At 35.1% G+C, this 20,767-nt stretch overlaps 1 protein-coding gene across 5 annotated transcripts in view; it reads right to left on the bottom strand.

Annotated features, from left to right (window-relative positions):
• tanc1a (tetratricopeptide repeat, ankyrin repeat and coiled-coil containing 1a) overlaps positions 1–20,767 on the bottom strand; it is a 119,880-nt gene that overhangs the window by 42,917 nt on the left and 56,196 nt on the right. For all 5 annotated transcript variants that reach the window (XM_056459620.1, XM_056459617.1, XM_056459618.1 and 2 more), the window contains exons 8-10: positions 20,434–20,558; positions 13,458–13,689; positions 7,852–8,018 (exon numbers count right to left, since the gene is read on the bottom strand). In XM_056459620.1, coding sequence (XP_056315595.1) covers positions 7,852–8,018; positions 13,458–13,689; positions 20,434–20,558 — 524 coding nt within the window. The remainder of the gene's footprint in view (positions 1–7,851; positions 8,019–13,457; positions 13,690–20,433; positions 20,559–20,767) is intronic.

Below are 20,767 nucleotides of genomic sequence, written 5' to 3' on the forward strand. Positions count from 1 at the left end.
GAACACAGTCGACCAATCACAACAGACTAAGTCATCGGACCAATCACTGCAGATTAGCTTCGTGCTAAGGAGGGGTTTGGGAGCAAATGAATCACTGAACGAATCATATTGGAGTCGTTGGAATAATTAGGTAAAAATAAATGCATATTATAGGACAATGAAAGTGTTTGTTGACCTTGCATGCATATCAGCCTGTTGCTGGAGACCCCCAAAACAAAATATGACCTTTTATAATGCAAAATAGGGGCTTTGTAACTCACTAATAAACAAATAAATAAAATGTATATTATTTAAGATTTTAAATGATACATTTCAATTAAGACATTCTGTTAAGATATTGTTTCTCCACTTTCCTAACTGCCCTTCTGATTGCCTTTGTGAGCATTTTTTTTGTTTTATTTTAGATACAGCCAAGAAACATCTAAAATCAGCTATTTATAATTTAATAAGTACACTAAATGTAGACCCTATTTTTTTCTCTCAGAGAATCTTGAGGAAATAATGGTTCACTCCTCATATAATCTTCAGATTAGTTTTTCACATACTTCAACACCTCTGCTCGGGAGTACTCTTTTAACATTTCTATATTGCTACTGGTTTGTTAAAAGGAAAGTTCAAGCAAAAATCTAACATTTACTCATAAACTTACTATTTATACCTGTAAGTCTAGTGAAATGAAAAAGTTTTTTTTAGATGTTATTATTAGTATGTTAGTCTTTAAGGATATCTCCAAGTTGTGTAGTACAAAACAATGACAAAAATCGCGCTTAGATGATATTTAACTGATATAAACATGTAAAGCTTGCAGTTTGTCACTTCCGCCTAAACAGATTTGTTTTCATATCACCTCATACTTCAGTTTCTTATCAAATCTTGACCAATCAAATGCTCTCTACTGTCTGACATGCCCCGCCCCCTTCAAGACGCGTCTCATTTGCTTTTCATTTGATGCGCTTGAGCTCAACCACTCTCACTGGCAGAGCTGCAAGAAAAACAAAACACTATTGGCTGCTTCTTTTAAAAGGGTAACTCTGCACTCGTTTTTCAGTTGAGATTACCTCAAACATCGAATAAAAAAATGCACATTTTAGACCTTTAGGATATTTTTAAAAAAGCTGGAAACCTGTAACCATTGACATCTGTAGTAGGAAAAACAAATACTATGGAAGTCAATGGTTACAGTTTTCCAGCTTTCTTTAAAATATTTTCCTTTGTGTTCAACAGAAGAAAAAACAACTCATTTAGAAAAAAAAAAACATTTTAAAGATTAAAATGCAATGCAATGTAAGACTGCTCCACAGAACTCACTTGACTAATGGCAAACTAGCAAATACACTTCCTGATAGAAGTGATGTCTGTCATTGCTGCATAGTCTCCTGCTAATCATATCCGTATATTCTGGAGTTGCCCACAGCTGACATATTTCTGGCCCAGTGTTTCTGATACACTTAATGAAGCTTTTATCATAAATCTAAACCCTAACCACTTGACAGACCTTTTTGGCATTTCAGAGAGAGCAGACTTTAATCTCTAGCTGCATAAATTTGAGAAGTTAAGATGTTTACTAGCAGGATCTCTCAAGTCTTTTTACAAGACCTGAAATCCTAGTTTAGAGTATATCAAAGGCTTACCCTGTTCTGTTGATATCAGCTCTAATACACATTAAACTACTGGAAAGAGGGAATATTGACTCCTTGGAGGGATCGTTTCATCTAATTAAACAGTTTATTTTTACTCTTGTTTACTCATTTATTTGTAACCGAGCTTAATATATTTGATTTATTTTCTCTGTTTCAGAGGATGTTTTTCTGTTATGTTTTGAGGGGATAGTGGGAAAATAGGAAAACTAAGACAGACTGTCTTAGTTTTTTTATTCTGTATTACACTGTAAAAAAATGCTGGGTTACACACAATTCTTTCATGTTGTCCCAACACAAACAGATTACCCTTATTGTTTTTACAAATTTAAGTGGACTGAATGTAAAACAATTAAGCTGTCCCCCAAAAAATTCATGAGTTGTGATGCTTCAGCTCATTTTAAATAAGTTGTTTGAACAAACAGCAAAAATATATTTTTTGTGAATATAGTACTAATGTATGGTCTTGTTAAATACCAATAAAAAAAGTGAGAATATTAAATGTCTTGAAATATTACAAATATTGTTATTATTTTAGGGAATTGCTTCCTATGACATTTCATAACATATCTAACATTTATTAAATACAATTATATAATTCAATATATTTAATATACAATACAGTATAATTAAATACATTTTCTTTAAAGGAATTGAAAGGATTGTTTTAGGATGTTGCTCTACATGAAATGTCATAAATGATCTCACTTAACAAATAAAAATACAAAATCCATACTTTCAAAGAAAAAATGTAAACGTCTCAAAATATTACAAATATTGTTCATATTTTGGGGAGTTGCTTTACATGGCGTTTCACAATCTAACTAAAAAATAAATAAATAAATTTACATTTTTCCAAGATAAATAAATGATACATTTCATAAATTATTACAAAACAATTTACCATTTTTGGAGAGTTGCCCTACAAGCCATTTCACAAAATAAATAAATAAATAAATGCACATTTTTCAAGGAAAAAAAATCTAAATGCCACTAAATATTACAAATATTGTTACTATACAGTGGAGTTGCTCCACATGGCATTTCACAAATATGACAAATAAATAAAATACGTATTTTCTAATGAAAATTCTAAATGTCACCAAATATTACAAATATTGTTACTATTTTTGGGAAGTTGCTCCACATAATACACTACCAGTCGTGTCGCCTATCCAAGTTTTAGGAAAAACAAATAATAACTTGATTTCTAGTTGAACATTTAGTATCAAAAGTGGCTTATGTGAAAGGCAAATGCCTCTAGATTACGCTTATTTCAGCAAAATAAAATATGATCATGACTTGATTTTTAATTATTTAATTAGGACAGTAAGGTCTGACTTTGCAAAGACAAGTAAAGACTTGTCACTGAACAGAAATAATGTACAGTATAGAATATAAAGTCATGGTGCAGTGAAAAAAGAATTAATATTGTGTCTGACCCCCATGAGCTTGGACGACTGCATCCATACATCTCTGCAATGACTCAAATAACTTATTAATAAAGTCATCTGGAATGGCAAAGAAAGCGTTCCTGCAGGACTACCAGAGTTCATCAAGATTCTTTGGATTCATCTTCAATGCTTCTCCTCCGTTTTACCCCAGACATCCTCAATAATGTTCATGTCTGGTGACTGGGCTGGCCAGTCCTGGAGCACCTTGATCTTCTTTGCTTTCAGGATCGTTGATGTGGAGGCTGAAATATGAGGAGCAGCGCTATCCTGCTGAAGAATTTGCCCTCCCCTGTGCTTTGTAATGCAAAGGGCAGCACAAATGTCTTGATACCTCAGGCTGGCGATGTTGCCATCCACTCTGCAGCTCTTTTGTACTCCCCCATACTGAATGTAACCCCAAATCATGATTTTTCCTCCAAACTTGACTGATTTCTGTGAGAATCTTGAGTCCATACAGGTTTCAATAGGTCTTCTGCAGTATTTGTGATGATTGATATGCAGTTCAACAGATGATTCAGCAGTAAAATCTACTTTCTGCCACTTTTCCAAATGATCAACTAGAAGTCAAGTTATTATTTGTTGCTTTTACAACTGGGATCGACGACAAGACTTTTGTCAGGTAGTGTACTTCACAATCAAACAACATATAATTGACAGGAAAAAAGTTTAATAAACTTCAGAATAAAACATTTCCAATATATTAAGAAACTTGACACAAAATCTTAGGATGTCAAGAGAGATCCTCTCTGTGACATAATTTCCTGTGTGTTTAATTTCTTTCTACATATTACTTGGAAAACATGACTGAAAATACAAAGGCCAAAACTTCACAAAATGGGTATTTTCAACCATTTTCAACCTGCATAACTGAGATACAGTTCGCATTAAAAAGCGACACAGCTTACCGCCTGCTTAATGGAAAGACATCCAATTAAAAAAGAAAAAAGGCTGGGATTTTAAAGGATGAACCTTCACTTAAAGCCGCTGTTCTGCACCACAGCACAAGAGTAACGACCACCAGCCTTCCCCATGAAACCCCTATTTCCTGAATAATTACAATTTCATTCAGATTACGGTTTTGTACTGTGACTTCTGACAACAGGGAGCTCTTGATGACTGCGAGAGGGAAAATTAATGAATACTACAAGGACCGAAAGAAAGAAGTCTGTTCGTTTTTAACTTACTGTGCATCATCTGTATGCAAAACATGACAAATGTTTTCGCGTTTAAAACAACTTCAGAATTAATGTTGTCGAATAAACACCGGCAGCCTGCTTGTGTGGGTTGTCTGGCACTTTTGGGTCACTGCTCTGAGAAGTAGTGAGCGAGAGAGAAAGAGACGGCATACGTGTGTGGAAAGAGTATAGGGACACGCGTAGCATCTGCGATGTTGCATCACAGCTCTTATCCCCACTTACATAAGCTCGGTTCATACAGGCCAGAGTCCAGCTCTGATCAGACATGGATTACACAGACAACACACACTAGCCACTGACCAGCCTCCAAAAATTAGCATATTACCAAAGCCACATCAGGACACTCAACAAGAGTGCAAATGCTCTGGCTTTATACTATTATATTTTTAGGACAACTGAAGGCTCATATACTCATTGCAAGTTATTCAATTTTGGCTTGAGGCATGGGTGTCCAAACTCAGTTTTGGATGACTGGCGTCTTGGAGAGTTTACTTTAACTACTACTTGAGTATGTATTACATTTGAATTTACCACACGACCATTATAAAAGCACATTCTATACAGTATGAATGCAAGTAGTATGAATGGAACTCGGGGTACCACATCCGCCATTTGTCATTATCCCGTGAGCTACCCAGGTCAGTTGCGTCGTAAGTAAAGGCTACTTATTGCACATTCTTCTTCACTTTTCACTTGAGGCAGAGGTGTCCAGACTCGGTTTTGGACAGTCAATGTCCTGCAGAGTTTAGTTCCATCCCTAATTAGACACACCTTAACCAGCTAATGAAGCTAGGTATAGCTTTCTAGCTGTGTCCAAACCAAGGTTATTATCGTTAACGAAAACGAACGAAAAAAACAAAAACTAAAATGTAAAATAATTGTCGTTAACTGAAATAAAAATAAAAACGAGTTTTTCAAAAAACTAGAACTAACTGAAACTGTATTGTGTACATACAAAACTAACTGAAACCAACTAAAAGTATAACAAAAACCTCCTTCGTTTTCGTATTTGTAAATGTGTTAATACATTATCTTACTGTAAGCCTTTTAGAAGTAAATCTATTTACTCCGCGCTGCAGGTGTTTGGCCCGTACGGCACCTTAGAGTCTGTAGTCCTGCTGCCATTGGCCAGAACGAGCCGGTTCTCCTCCAGTCATCCTCGCTGTTGCTCCCGTGACAAAAACAACGAGTGGACATCACAGCAGCACGGTGACAGCATTAAATACAGAGACTTAAACCTATGTGCCTGTTACCCCTTTTTTCATATTTAATATAAGTCTTTTATGTCCCCAGAATGTGTCTGTAAAGTTTCAGCTCAAAACACCCATCAGATTATTTATTATAGCTGTTTGAAGTGTCTATATTATAGCTGGAAAAAACTTGTTGCTGTTTTTTTGTACTGGCTCTTTAAGGCTAGTCCTCCCCGCCCACCGTTCCCACGTGCCTGTCAGCAATCGCCGCCCTCGGCTGCCTCAGGAAGCAGATCTCAAGTAACGTGTGTGAGAAATACTACAGTAAGAACAATCAGTATTTGATGCAGTTTTTTGTGGAGTTGCAACAATGAGTCACACACAATGTCATTACAAAGTTCACGCACACACATAGCGTAGACACATACACACACATAGCGTAGACACACACACACACACACACACACACACACACACACACACACACACACACATAGCGCAGACACACACACACACACACATAGCGTAGACACACACACACACACACACACATAGCGTAGACACACACACACACAGACATACACACACACGCACGCACGCACCCACGCACGCACGCACACACAGACACACACACACAGACACAGAGAGAGACAGCGCGTTAAGCTTTGCACTCGTTTTGCACGCATATTCATTCATTCATTTTCTTTTCGGCTTAGTCCCTTTGTTAATTCGGGGTCGCCACAGCGGAATGAACCGTCAACTTATCCAGCATTTGTTTTACGCAGAAAATGCCCTTCCAGCCACAACCCATCACTGGGAAACACATACACACATTCACACACACACATACACTACGGACAATTTTTACCCAATTCTTTGCACGCATATGTGACATGATACTGGTAATATCCACTGCTGTATGGATATCTGTTATGTTAATGCACAAAATAAACCTGATTTAATGTCCACAAACCGCGATTGAAGCGTCTTCTTTTATAATTGTTCTGACACGCGGCTGTGCTGATTAAGTGAATCTGAAGTGAATTGCTGTAATTCATTACACACATGCTCTGTTTTAAAACATTTTAAACTTGTAAAACTCACTCTTGATCAAGTTTGATGATGATTAATGATCCAAGCGAACTGAACACACCTTTTATTCCTGGTTGCTTTGCGCTCGTCCTGTCTTGTTGATATGATTATAAACGTGACTACCGGACATGTTAATGCGCACAGCTGTCAATCAATATTGGTGGACAGGGGGACCGCACTCCTACGTCAAGTTGCGGTCGATCTGAATACCGCTCCAATTGGTCCACCATTTTTATGTTGTTAAATTTGAAAAAAAAAGGACTGGGTGTGTTTATTTCACCCCAATATGACAGCTTATACACTATACTCACACAAATTTCTGTCCAAACATTTTGTAAAGTAGATTTTTCACCATAGGTGCCCTTTAAACTATTACTTTAACACGTTTGTGCCCAATAATGGGTTTTATCTCGAATTGATCTCGAATGAATCTTTTTAACCGGATCTTCTAACTGAACCAGTTGAACTAGTTCACCTAATCGAACTGAATCATGTGAAACGATTAGCGTCTCCAGTAAGCACTCATCCACAAACTACTTAACTTTTTAACAAGCCTAATACCCCCTCTAACTCTAAATAATCTAATATATACTCTTATTCAGTTAATAGAACAGTGACGTTACACTAAGATCAAATTTGAGAAGCGGTTAACCGATAAAACTGCACATGCGTGATTCAGTGAACCGAGCACAAACAGTACATGACACCCTGCTGTGATTGAACTAAGCTTCAACAACTGCAGCGCGGGTAAACCGAGGGCTTAAATGAGAGGATCTGGGGAAACGTACGTTTATTTCATAAAAGAAAATTGTAATGGAGTTTAAATAGGTGAATCATGCTTCAGTTGGGTTGCAAAACTTTACTGTAAGACATTTTTCAGATCATGGTGATGTTTTAATTGACTGAAATTACTATTGCTGACTACATAATGTTGAGTCCTAACATCCGTGATAAATATCTGAACTTCCCATCACTACTGTGAATCTAACATCAGAATCAGCCTTGCACACATATTGTACTTAAGGCTGCTTGTCTTGTGGGCTGTTGTATTTGAGTTTGAAGATGAGTAGATGGTAGTGGTAGATGATAGTGTTCATGTGTCCTCTGAATACAGGTATATTTCATATTATTTATTATATTACCCTTTATTTAACTCCTACCCCCAACTCAACCCTAAACCTACCCCTGAAAGGAATGTACTAATAGTTCATGCTTCAACATCACTTATATTATGGACTTTTATAGGGTATAGAATAATAATAATTATAAAAATAAACCTTACCACCAGGTTGGCCCTGACAGTCACAATCATCTTGAGCCAAACAGGAAATTTGGAGATGATTTTGGTGACGAAGGAGGCGATGGTGTCTCCATAATCTGGTTTGTGGAACTCTGCCTCATTTAGTCCATCCACAAGGATGATGTAATCTTCCTCAGGAATCTTCCGCTCTGCACAACAAAACAAAAACAACATGCTAAAGACGTACTTGAAGTCAAATATGGTCCAGATTCTCTTAAGAGTAGCGTCCTGGCATAACGTGGGTGTTTTTTTTTTCGTTTTTTTTTTAATTAACAGGAACAATGTGTAACCCCAAATGTGTACTACATGTGATTTTAAAACACCCAGCACAATAAAACCCCGCAAGCTTCTTTCTTCCACCATATGTTGAGTAGGAAAAAGTCTCTGCAGTGTGTAGAGAAACTCACAGTTTTTCCCACTTGACAAAAGAAATATCTTATTCTTTTCACATAAAAATAAAAAATGTGTCATATTTAAAGCCCCAAAACAAGTTTACTTTCATTGTAGAGTGAAAAGCAGATTAAGCCTTTTGTCTAATACCTGCTTTTGTAGGTGTTGGAACAGCATGAGGCTGATAATAATGGCATTATAATAATTTTAAGGTAAAGTATTCCTTTGATATCACAACCAAATTCGACAATTTGGTGTTTCGAAAAGTAAGGCTTTATCCACAACCAGGGGCGTCGCTTGACTTAATTTACTGTAAATGCTTTGAGATATGATTTACTTCATATGCAAAGTGCGTTTATTAAGAGTGGTAATCTCGGAATAAAGACATTATTTTCAATGTGCAACTGAACCAACGCTGGTGAAAGCAATGTAGTGTAATCAAACAGCAAACTGACGCGCTGCTCTTCTCCCTGTGCGAGTCCCGATTGTGAACATGCATGCCGAAAAAAATTACTTGCCGCTGATGGCATGCAGTGAGCTATGCAAGTCGACAAAAGCTTTAATAATGTGATGGTGATCTTACTAAGCATGCCTCCTGATATATTTTTTGTATGAAGTAAAAAGAAGGGATGACGAGTCAGGGAGACCTAATAAACCTAATTCTCTGCCATGCGTCAAGTCTAAGACATCAGATAATTACATAAAACATCTTTTTTGTATTCTATAGAATTGTCTAAAGAATTTCATTCAAATGAAATTAATATTCATGCAAAATATTTCTTAAAGAGTCCATATTATACATATTTAGGTTGTAAGGGTCTCCAACAACAGTCTAATATGCATGCAAGGTCAAAAAACACTATCATGGTTTTATAATCTGCATTTATTTTTACCTAATTATCCCAGCGACTCCCATATGAATCGTTCAGCAATTCATTTGTTCCCAAACCCTTTGTAAGCATGTAGCCTTCTTTGTAAGCATGTAGTTTCCAGAAGCACTCGATCTGCTCAAGGCTGGGCTATATTGCTGAGGTTTCATCTTTGATTAGACTGTCAATAATATCCATCTGCACAGCGTGACTTCATTCGACCGGTGTCTGTGTGTGTCTCTGTGTGTGTGTGTGTATGTGTTGCTTTTTTTCTGTTAGTGGCCGGGGACGCAGGTTTCAAATCTCCCGGGTTTGCGCGCGCAACTACTTGTGTTTCGTAGCCGCGTCATCACGAAACACCTAATGACTCGTTATCAAGACGACTTGTTTGAAGCACTATAAGTTGACTCTTTTATAGATGAATCAACAGTTTTAAACACTGTACACTTACAGATTTAAGCCTTAGCTGGACATTTCACTTCACTTAGAGCTGTGTGACACACTATATGGAAGAGCATTTTCAAAAACCCATAATATGGGCTCTTTAAATGATCTTAGCATATTACTCCAGTTGTGTCTTTACATTGTTTTCCAGTTACATGTAGGACTAATTTCTGTTATTTATTTAGAATAATAATTGTATAATAACAATAATACTTTATTTATTTATTATAAATATATTTTACACATTTTTTTTGAAGGGGGGGTGCAGTAGAGCTTTATGTCTAGCACCGCCCCTGTCCACAACCATTTAATCGCATCACAGAATGAGTGCATTTAATACCAAAACAGAAAAATACTGAATGAAATTTTGCAGTGAATCAAGGCAACTGAAACATGGCCAACACTTACTTTTCAAAAATCCTTGTGACTGGAATATGGAGAGAGAAGGTCAAGGTTACCCTTAAAAGCATCTCCACTTATTCTGAAGTAACAGTTCTCTTTTAAGCCTGCTGTTATTTGTTATTATTACTGCAATAATGAAGTACTTCTACTAGAGGTCATTAATTTGATTCAAATACTTTATGATTTTAGCAAGGCTGCATTACCTACAACAGTGACTGTTTTCATATTAAATAAACTATTTAATTGTGCAAAATGGGGGACATAAGTCACAAAGGAAAACTGTTTCAATCAATTCATTTAGATTAAAAATGACATATTGGAAACATAGTGGAAAAAATGCATTATTAACTTTATGTAAGATGATACCCACTTATCTTGAATAGAACAGGTTTTTCTTTAATAGTTACATATATTCAATACATTTAACTTCAATTGAATTCAAGCTTATTTATTGCATTTTTCATAATAAGCATCTTTCTAAAGTAGGTTTACAAATGCAGTATTAAAATCTACAAATTACAAATGCAGATCAAAATCTGACAGTTCAGCTGTTGTGTGGACAGTATATATACACAGTGCTCAACATGTAGAAGTACACTACTTACAAATCTCTCATTTAAATCAATATTTTCTATAGAAAGTTTCACGATATTACAGTATATTTGAGCATACTCATTAGATTAGTCAGCACTAAAGCCAAATCTGGAGCTAATCTAACAAAATAACAGTGCACAAATGTATATTTTAGGGAAAAATATTAAATAAAAAAAACATTTAAGAGAAACAAAAATTCAAGAGAAACAAAAAAATATATATAAAATTTTGTTGAAATTTTGTAGTTATTTCCCCAATATTTGGTATGAATTTAAATGTATTATCTTTCTATTTTTAAAGTTGTTTGGTGACTAAAATACTACTTTAACAACTATATGTGTTTAATAAATCTGTTTTGTTCAAATGCACCAAAATCTGTTACCTATATTCACTGAAAATGGATAAAAATATTCATTTTCAAAATGGGGTGTACTCATTTGAGCACTACATAGTTAACCTGCAGTATATAGTGCCCTTTTAAAAAAGGCAACATCTATGTATAACGCATTTTTTATTTATTTGTGTATAGCTTTTCTTCAAAAAACAAAAAACAAAACATGTTTTACCAACAAAAATAACTCACTCCTTGGGAATGGGATTTGTTCAAAATAAGTATGGTTAAATAAACCACATTGTTTTAATAAAACATAAAGAAGAATTCATTTATTATTATCTGTGATAAATCATATAATTAGAAAAAAAACTGCCCATGAAATGTACAAAATTCATTGAGTTATGTTAACATAAACATTTTGTTATGCAAATTCTGTCTTCCCTAGGGTTGGGTAACCTGGAGCCATTAGGTACCTTTGTAACCTGTATGCACCAGACAGAATCAGCATTTGAATTTCGGTCCCTAATTTCGACTTTGAGAGATACACACCACTGATGTTTATCCTTGTTGCTTGAGGAACGCATGTAAAGTATCTGGCACTTTCACGGAGTACGTTTACATGGACACCAATACTCCAATTTTAACATTGTTAACAGCGATTTCTGATTACCTTAAAGGACCACAGACACCCGTTACGAAATGTGGAGGTTTTTTCTTTCTATTCGGCGTGCACTATTGAATTCCATCAAAAAACACTCTTCCAGTCCATATTCTCATCCAAATACCTCAGATTGTTACAGGTTAGTAGTAAACTAATCTAATGTTAATTGCATAATGCAAATCCTAAAGAGCCCCTATTATGGGTTTTTGAAAATGTCCTTCCATGCAGTGTGTAACACAGCTCCAAGTCAAGTGAAATATCCAGCTAAGGCTTAAATCTGATTAAATATTGATTCATCTATACAAGAGTTGACTCATAGTGGTTCGAATGCTGTAGTAACGAGTCTTCAGTCGTTTCGTGTCGATGTCGATATGGAACTCAAGCCCCACCTATTTGTGGCACACGCAAACCCGAGAAAATTGAACCCCCCGGCCTCAAACACTGAAGAAAGAAAAAAGGAAGACAAACACTGCAGCAGATCCTGGTTGAATCAAGTCGCGAAGACGCTGTGCTCTGAAGTGTGAGGGAAAGTTAGTGTTATTTTCCCTACCCAAAGATGAAGCTGTGAAGAGTCAGTGGTTAAAATTTGTATTAGCAAAAATACCTCAGCATTATAGCCCCAGCCTTGTGCTGTGTTCCTGTCATTTTTCTGACGAGTGCTTCAGCAATCTACACGCTTACAACGAGGGCCATTTGTTAAAGGAAGGATCAGAAAAGGCTATTGATGTATGGGACTTTGTCAGAGCTTGACAGGAACTTTACTGTACACAGTTCATGGATCAGTCTCTTCCTCCATTTCACAAGTGTAAGTAAGTGCGATTAAAATGGTTGCTTCCTTGTTTTCTCTGGCTTGCAAATTAAGGATTTAATTGTGTAATTGTTTTGTTACTTGTAACCACTTGTACTGTATCTGGTTAACTCTTTATAATCTCATATCGCGTCTTTGAAAGTTTCAAAATAGTTCAGTTTTTTGCAACTGTGTGAATTAATACTGAATGCGTGTCGTTTTTACTTATGGTTGAGAATAGAGCAATATGCTGGTGTTAAACTGCATTGTTTTAAAGCACTCCTGCATTAGACCAATCAGCACAGATTAGCATCGCGATAAGAAGGGGTTTAGGAACAAATGAATAGCATATGGGAGTCGTTGGGATATTTAGGTAAAATTAATGCATAATATAGACAATGAAAGTGTTTTTTTGACATTGCATGCATACCAGCTTGTTGTTGGAGACCCCCAAAACCAAAATATGACCTTTTGAATGCATAATAGGGGCTCTTTAAATTCATGCTACCAAACAAATGATCAAAAGAAATATATTAATGCAATTAAATTCAATTATATAAAATATGAATTGATGTATATTAAAAAAACTTTGATTATATTGTTTAATTAAAATGATTAAAATTATTTTTTGTCAAATAAAATATTTTTCTAGTGTCTGCCATAATTTTGTGGCTAAAATGGTATCGTTTCAGGCACCAGTTTGGCACCCGTACCACTTTAAAAGTATCAATTTAGCACCAGCATCGAAATCACCTCAAACGATAGCCAACCCTAGTTTTCCCTCTTATTATTTTCTCTTTAATCTGATGTTACATACCAAAACATTTATTTTCTGTTGTTTTTTGTATCAAGAGTTCAGAGTGACAGCTCCATCTTCATTTCCATACTCAAAATTTGCTCAAGCCTCATTCTCCAAAATTCCTGTTAAGTCCTTCATCTGTCGTTCCTTGTGATCCAAGCCGTTTCTGAGGACCATCTGTTCACATCCGTACTGGGCCAGATTAAATGAGGCAAGAGCGCTCTTCTCCCCCCCATTACCCCTGAGCAAACATATTTAGTTTTTATTTGATAGTGTGATTAATGACAGCAGCATGCGATGCGTCTCACCTTTGCGCAGAAGTGTGAGTGGCTCCAGGACTCCCTTTCGGAAAGCGGCTGCAGGGTCCTGGACGCAGGAGCGTAAGCTGAGTAGACTCTGCAAGTGTGTTTCTCTGAGTAACAGCTCTCGATATGCATTGAGACGAGGAGCTCTGCACAGTAATGCAGACACACTGTGCACAAACTCCGGGACCAGGCATGTGTATGTGTTATCAGCCTGACAGTAGTGATACGCCACCACCTACAACAGAGAGGAGAAGATTGAGAGTTGTTCATAGTGGCTGTTCACACAAAAATTTGATTTCTATCATTATTTATGACCCAATTGAATTTGAAAGTAAATGAATATCCTGACAGCTCTCAGCTGCATTTCCCAAAAGCATTGTAAAACCAAGTATATTCTAGACACAACTAGCACCAGTGGTAGGGAGGAGAGACACCACTTTTTTTATATGCGATACCGATACCAGATACAGATACTTTTTGTTACAATTTTCATGATACGGATATCGATATTGCTTATTATTTTTAATGTAAATGTGTATTTTTTTCAAAACAATATTTATTCTGTTTAAAAACTGTGATTTATATAAAAAAAACTATAAAAGTATATATATATATATATATATATATATATATATATATATATATATATATATATATATATATATATATACTTTTATAGCTTTTTTTATTCTCGCGCTCTCTCTCTCTCTCCTCTCTCTATAGTTGTAGTCATAATTATTAGCCCCCGTTTATTTTTTCCCCAATTTCTGCTTAACGGAGTGAATACTTTAACACATTTCTAAAAATAACTATTTTAATAATTCATTTCTAATAACTGATTTATTTTATCGTTGCCATGATGACAGTAAATAATATTTGACTAGATATTTTTCAAGACACTTCTATACAGCTTAAAGTGACATTTAAAGGCTTAACTAGGTTAACTAGGCAGGTTAGGGTGATTAGGCAAGTTATTGTGTAACGATGGTTTGTTCTGTAGACTATCGAAAAAAATTGCTTAAAGGAACTAATAATTTTGACCTTAAAATGGTTCATAAAAAAAATTAAAACTACTTTTATTCTAGCCAAAATAGAAAAAAAATAAGACTTTCTCCAGAAGAAAAAATATTATCACACACACTGTGAAAATTTCCTTACTACATAATTTGGGAAATATTTAAATTAAATTTAAGAAAAAATTCAAAGGGGGGCTAATAATTCTGACTTCAACTGTATATACATACATATATATATATATATATATATATATATATATATATATATATATATATATATATATATATATATATATATATACAAAATTAATAAACAATAGCAACTAGATATTGCTTTAGTGTTTTTTTTTTTTCATTTTAAAAGGCCAATTATTTTTCAGAAAATATACACAAAGTGTGACCATTTGCGTGTCAGTCTGACCAATCATGAAAGAGTAGTGCTTTCATCAGAGCACGTGCAGCTGCTCTGGGGAAACTGCACTGATTGGCTTATAGGGATCCAGCACACAGCGCTAAAACATGTTGGTTATAAATAAATTTATTAATCTAATTAAAATATTGATACCATTCAGAAAATATACTAAATTAGCAGCTTCAAAACAATGATACATTCATACTATGGTATCTGTGTGTAAACTCCTAACCAGTGGTCCCTTATGATCTACTCCACTTATAAGGATAGATGTTAAAATGATTTCGGGAAATACAGCCCTAGACTGGTGTAGTAAACCTTTCAGAATGACAAAAAGGGAGGTTCTTGACAAAGCTAAAATATCTTTGAAAATGTCTCTTTTTTAACAGATTAAATTACAGAATAAAAGTTGGTTTTGACACGATTCAATTCACCTTTATTTAGCGCTTTTACAATGTAGATTGTGTCAAAGCAGCTTTACATAGAAGATTATAGTAAATCGAAACAGTGTAGTTCAGTTTGTAGTGTTTAAGTTCAGTTCAGTTTAGCTCAGTTCAGTGTGGTTTAATAATCACTACTGAGAGTCCAAACACTGAAGAGCGATCTGCTACACAACATACATACATAAAAACAAAACTATACAAAACTTTTTTTGCATAGATATTTAAATGTATTTATAATTTGTATCATATAAATATAATCAGACATAAAATATAAATAAACATTCTCAAATATATGAATGCGTGTGTATATTTAGAAATGCATAATAAATATACACAGTGCACACACATATATTACGTTGAAACAAGTTTTATTTTGGATGCGATTAATCACGATAAATCTTTGCCCAGCACTATGAAAACATGAATGAACATTATAAAGAATTTTAAAACAAACAGTACAATTTATTGAAATTAATTCCTTCTCATGCAGTCTTTGAATCAGTGATTCAACACCGCAATGACTTCAATGACAAACAATGGCAAATTAATATATACCTCAGAAAAGCCATTTAGTATTAAAAACTCAAGAAAATCTAAAGAGAAGTATATTTGTACTACATAACGTTTTGAATTGTTACAGATGTCTCATTTATTAAACAGTCCTTGCCAAAAAATCTGCCATAAAGGCAAGTTTTTATGACAGCCACTGTTTAAATGTGGCCTTGTTGCTATCCGTCCTTATTCTACTAGGAGAAATATGCTCACTATATAAATGTGTACTTTTAAAAGGTTACACACATGCATTGATAAGTTATGTTTGCAGAAAGCACAGGTGGTACAGAATGTGTCTTTTTTTTTACAGCTTTAGTATAAAAGTTGTTCCTCTGGGCAGGAAAGTTTTGGTTTGGAAAGTTACAGCACTGCAGGTTTTCAAAAACTCACAGAGCTCTTTTATCTCAAAGATCAAGGAAAATGTGATTCCTCATGATAAAACCCCTTTATGGTTTGTTTGAATACATGAGTCCCAAATCGTTCTAAAACGCTGAAGAATCCAGGCGTTTGAACAGAAGTGAGAATGAAATTGTGGCCTGAAACGACTTTCTACTGACAGATGGCTGATTAAAAAGATGTGACTAGAAGATTTAACAGAGAAGGTTCAGGTCCAGATGTAAATGGAAAACAAGCGCACACACACTGGCAAGTGTTGAATATGCATGTGGCAAATGTGGAGTTTGTCTCTGTCATGGAATGACACATCTGAAACACCACATAAAACTTCCCCTGCATTTATAAATAAACACAAGAGCTGCTCAGTGGAATCTCTTTATTTTGCTGCTAACAATTTTGAAGACCGTCCATTTTTAAAATGGCTTGATCAAAAAAAAAAAAATCCATTGAAAAAGGGTCTATTGTTTGGCAGTGGGCGTTATTAAAATTGAGACGTGTGAATGCATGTGGCACAAAATCCATTGATAACACAATAATTGTGTGTGCAATAACTGAGGAAGGTAATAAATTAAGGTCCAGATGACAGATTAGTCCAGCATCTACTGCAAATTAAAGGGATAGTTCACAAGGGGTGTTAAAATTGTGCTTTCTTCGATGCACCACGATGCAGATGCGAACAATTCGGTATCGGTTCAGAAATAATCATAATCGGTTATTATGTACTCACGTCATTTATCACATATGCATTATATGGCGGTAGCTTACTATGGCAAGGGAGGCAACCGCGAAGATTTAAAATGCTCCAACTGCTTAAAAGGCAGATAACTGTGCACAATTCACTGCTCGTGAGTTTGCTGGACAGTCTTTCACTGACAGGAAAGTACATCAGAACCCAGCTAGAAAAAAAAAATGAAAGCTGTAAACTCTCTCTCTCACTCTCTGTGGCCCCTTTGACCTGCTATCGTGTTTGTGAGGTAACGTTTTATCTCCTCTCTTGGCTGTTACAACAATAACGTTACTTGTGGATCCAGACACGAGCGTGTCTGCAGAGCAAGTTTTCTCCACCGCATCGCCGTCTATAATGGATGAGCTAATCGCCGCGGCCGTTTAACATAAGAGTCCGTGTCACTGTTTGCTGAACAGCGCCAGAGCCGCGCAGACCGTTAGAGCCAATCGCAGCCTTGTTTGTTGAGCATGTGACCAATCATAGGCATTTAAGAACTGGCAATCCTAAAAAAGCAAGTGTGGATAATGTTTTCATTTGTTTATTTGCTATAAATGCTCACGTTGTTCTGTGTATGTACTTTAGTTTTGTTTGACACATTCAAAAAGAGTGTTTTCTTTGAGCAGGTAAAATTAAAGTACATGCATCTGACTGCTTGTATTAAAGGACAAAATTGTATTACAAATAATATCTAAATATATTTATAAATTTTAATACAATAATTATTGTGTTGCTAAGTAAAATATCAAATTGTTTATGGAAAGCATCATCAATGCACCAAGATATCGAATTGAACCAAATCGATGACATGAAAATTGTAACCCAACTGAACCGTGAGACCAGTGTAGGTTCACACCCCTATAGTTCACCCAAAAAAGAAAATTCGTTCATCATTTACTCAACCTTGACTTGTGCTAAACCAGTTAGAGCTTTTTGTTCTGTTGAACCTCCAAGATATATTTAAAAATTGACTTTCATAGACTTTTCATATCAGTGATGGTAGTAACGGCACTATAAAATAAACGGCATTACTAACGACGATCCATTTTTTTAGTAAGGAATAATCAATTGAATTAATGTGTCCACCGTTACAATGCCATTATCGTTACAATAAAATGACAATACTATAATTAAGAACACTGAAGCGGTTTTCATGTGAGCAGCATCTCTCTTAGCCAGCCATAGGACCAAACTGTAGCACTACTTTTCCCTCATTGAGGTGAAAGGCAAGAATGTTTATGTATCATGCAACTTATTCCCAGGATAAAAAAGTCTCTTTTTGTCTGTGACAAATAATTCTAATCTAATGAAGCACATCACATCATCACAAAATGAGTGTCTAAAAACGCATGAGATAACGTGAGCTCTGCTACCAAAGGAGGAGGCGAAGAAAAGACGTCAAAGCTACAAAACTTGACTTTTCTCCACTGGAAACACAGAATTAAACAAAATAATATCAGTATTGGCAATAAAGTTTTATATGTTCTAAAGCAGGGGTGTCCAAACTCGGTCCTGAAGGGCCGGTGTCCTGCAGATTTTAGCTCTAACTTGCCTCAACACACCTGCATGGATGTTTCTAGAAAGCCTGGTAAGAGCTTGATTAGCTAGCCCAGGTGTGTCTGATTGAGGTTGGAACTAAACTTTGAAGGCAACCGGCCCTCCAGGACCGAGTGTGGACACCCCTGTTCTAAAGCATCTACTGTGTTTTATTGTGCAACTATTGTAATGAAAATATAATAATACGTTGAAGTTGATGGTTGTCTCACACATTGTCCCACAACAACATTACAATAGTGTTAGATTAGTGTACAATGCTTTAAATTTATTTTAAACTCATTTGACATTAGATTTTTTTTTAAAGTAGTGGCCAATGGAGGACTGGAGAATGATTGAAAAGAGACGAATTTCACTAAATTCCACCTATTAATATCAGCTGACTTTATAAGTTGAAGTCAGGAAATGAAAACTGTGGCGCACCCCTGAATGTAACTCTTGCATTGCACTGAGGACAACTCAATTCTGTGAATCAAACTATTCATTTGTATACAATAAATTGGTAATACAGCATGTTAAACATTGAAGAAAAACCTCTCCTGATCTTTTTTTATCGAACACACATGGAATTGATTAAATATTCCAACATTACTTTTATAATTAAGTAACTCAATTACTACTTGTGAGAAGTAACTAGAAACTATAACTAATTACTATTTTAAAGGAACGTGCCCAACAGTATAGCATTTGTTTTTCCTTCTATGGTCACCAATGCTTACAAGGTACCAACATTCTTCAAAATATCTTTTTTTGGCGTTCAACAGAAGAAAGAAACTCAAGCTGGATTGGAACAAGTCAAGGATGAGTAAATGATGACAGAATTTTAATTTCTTGAGTGAAATATCTCTTTGACTGTACCAATCATTTGAGACAACGTACACGTATTTACATTGTATTAATAGTTCGAAGTACTTTATATCAAAATAGTTCAAAATAATAGTTCAATGTAGTGTAACTAAAACTGCAAACTTGCCTAAACCTGTTCTTAGCGAAAAAAATGTGCTTAATACAATATAAAGCTTGAAGCATTAGAGTCGGTACTCAGTATCAGCCAATCACCATGACACAGAATCAGTACAGTATCGGCTGCAAAAATCCTGATTGGAGCATCCCTAATATATACATATATATTGTGCATGTTTAACAGACTAAAGACTCTCATAAAGGTTTGGAACCACTTGAAACTGAGTAAATAGTGGGTACACTTTTGTTATTGGGTGAAATGTTCCTTTAAGGCACCTATATAAACTGTAAAAAGTGAAAACTTAAACAAATTACTTCGACTTGTTACAATTAAAGGAATTAAGTTTGAAAAACTTAGTTTATGACAGTTTTCAGTAATAAATTAAGTTAGTCCTTTTAGGTGTAACAAGTTTTAATGATTTATTTAAGAAAACAAGAATGAAACATACATACAGTACAGTACAAATCATTCAATATAATATCGTAAATGTAATAATAATAGTAAAAATACTTTTATTACCGTACAAAGAATTCCTTACCCATGTTAATATAAAAATAATACTGTTATGTTTTGTGGCAAATACAAGTATTTCTCATTATTGATAGTGAACAATACTTATACTAGCCATAAATAAATTACTAAAACCTGTTACACCTAAAATAACTAACTTAATTTATTACTAAAAACTGTTTTAAATTAAGTTGGTCAAACTTATTTTATTTAATTGTAGCAACTCAAAGTAATTTGTTTAAGTTTTCACTTTTTACAGTGTATCCATTATAAAAGCAAAATAACTTAAATTTCAAGGAACATCAAATGCAGTTGTCATTCCTGAAACATTACAGTTGTTACATGGCTAAACATGGATTTACCAAACCTGCTAATGGAAAACTACCCGAACAAAGCTAAAGTGCATACCTTGCTAGCCAGGCGTTTGACTGTGCCCTCTCTGTGCCTGTGTGTGTCTGGGGTCGAGGGGCAGCGAAGTGGACTCTGTGATGCAGGGTTCAGCTGACTGCTTTGAGCAGCATCAGACCCACGATCTACAACACAAACACAATTCCCAAATTATTTCAGAAATTCAAGACGTTCCTGCACATAAATTTAAATACCAGTCAAAGTAAGTGCTGAATGTACACAACGTACAAACTAGATTTGTTTGATGTTTTTTAAGCTTATTCTGATTAATGAGGCTGCATTTATTTAATAAATACAGTAAAAAATTTGTTGTGTTTTAAGGTTTTAAATATTA

Source organism: Danio aesculapii, chromosome 6 (genome assembly GCF_903798145.1).
Source record: "Danio aesculapii chromosome 6, fDanAes4.1, whole genome shotgun sequence".
NCBI lineage: Eukaryota > Metazoa > Chordata > Actinopteri > Cypriniformes > Danionidae > Danio > Danio aesculapii.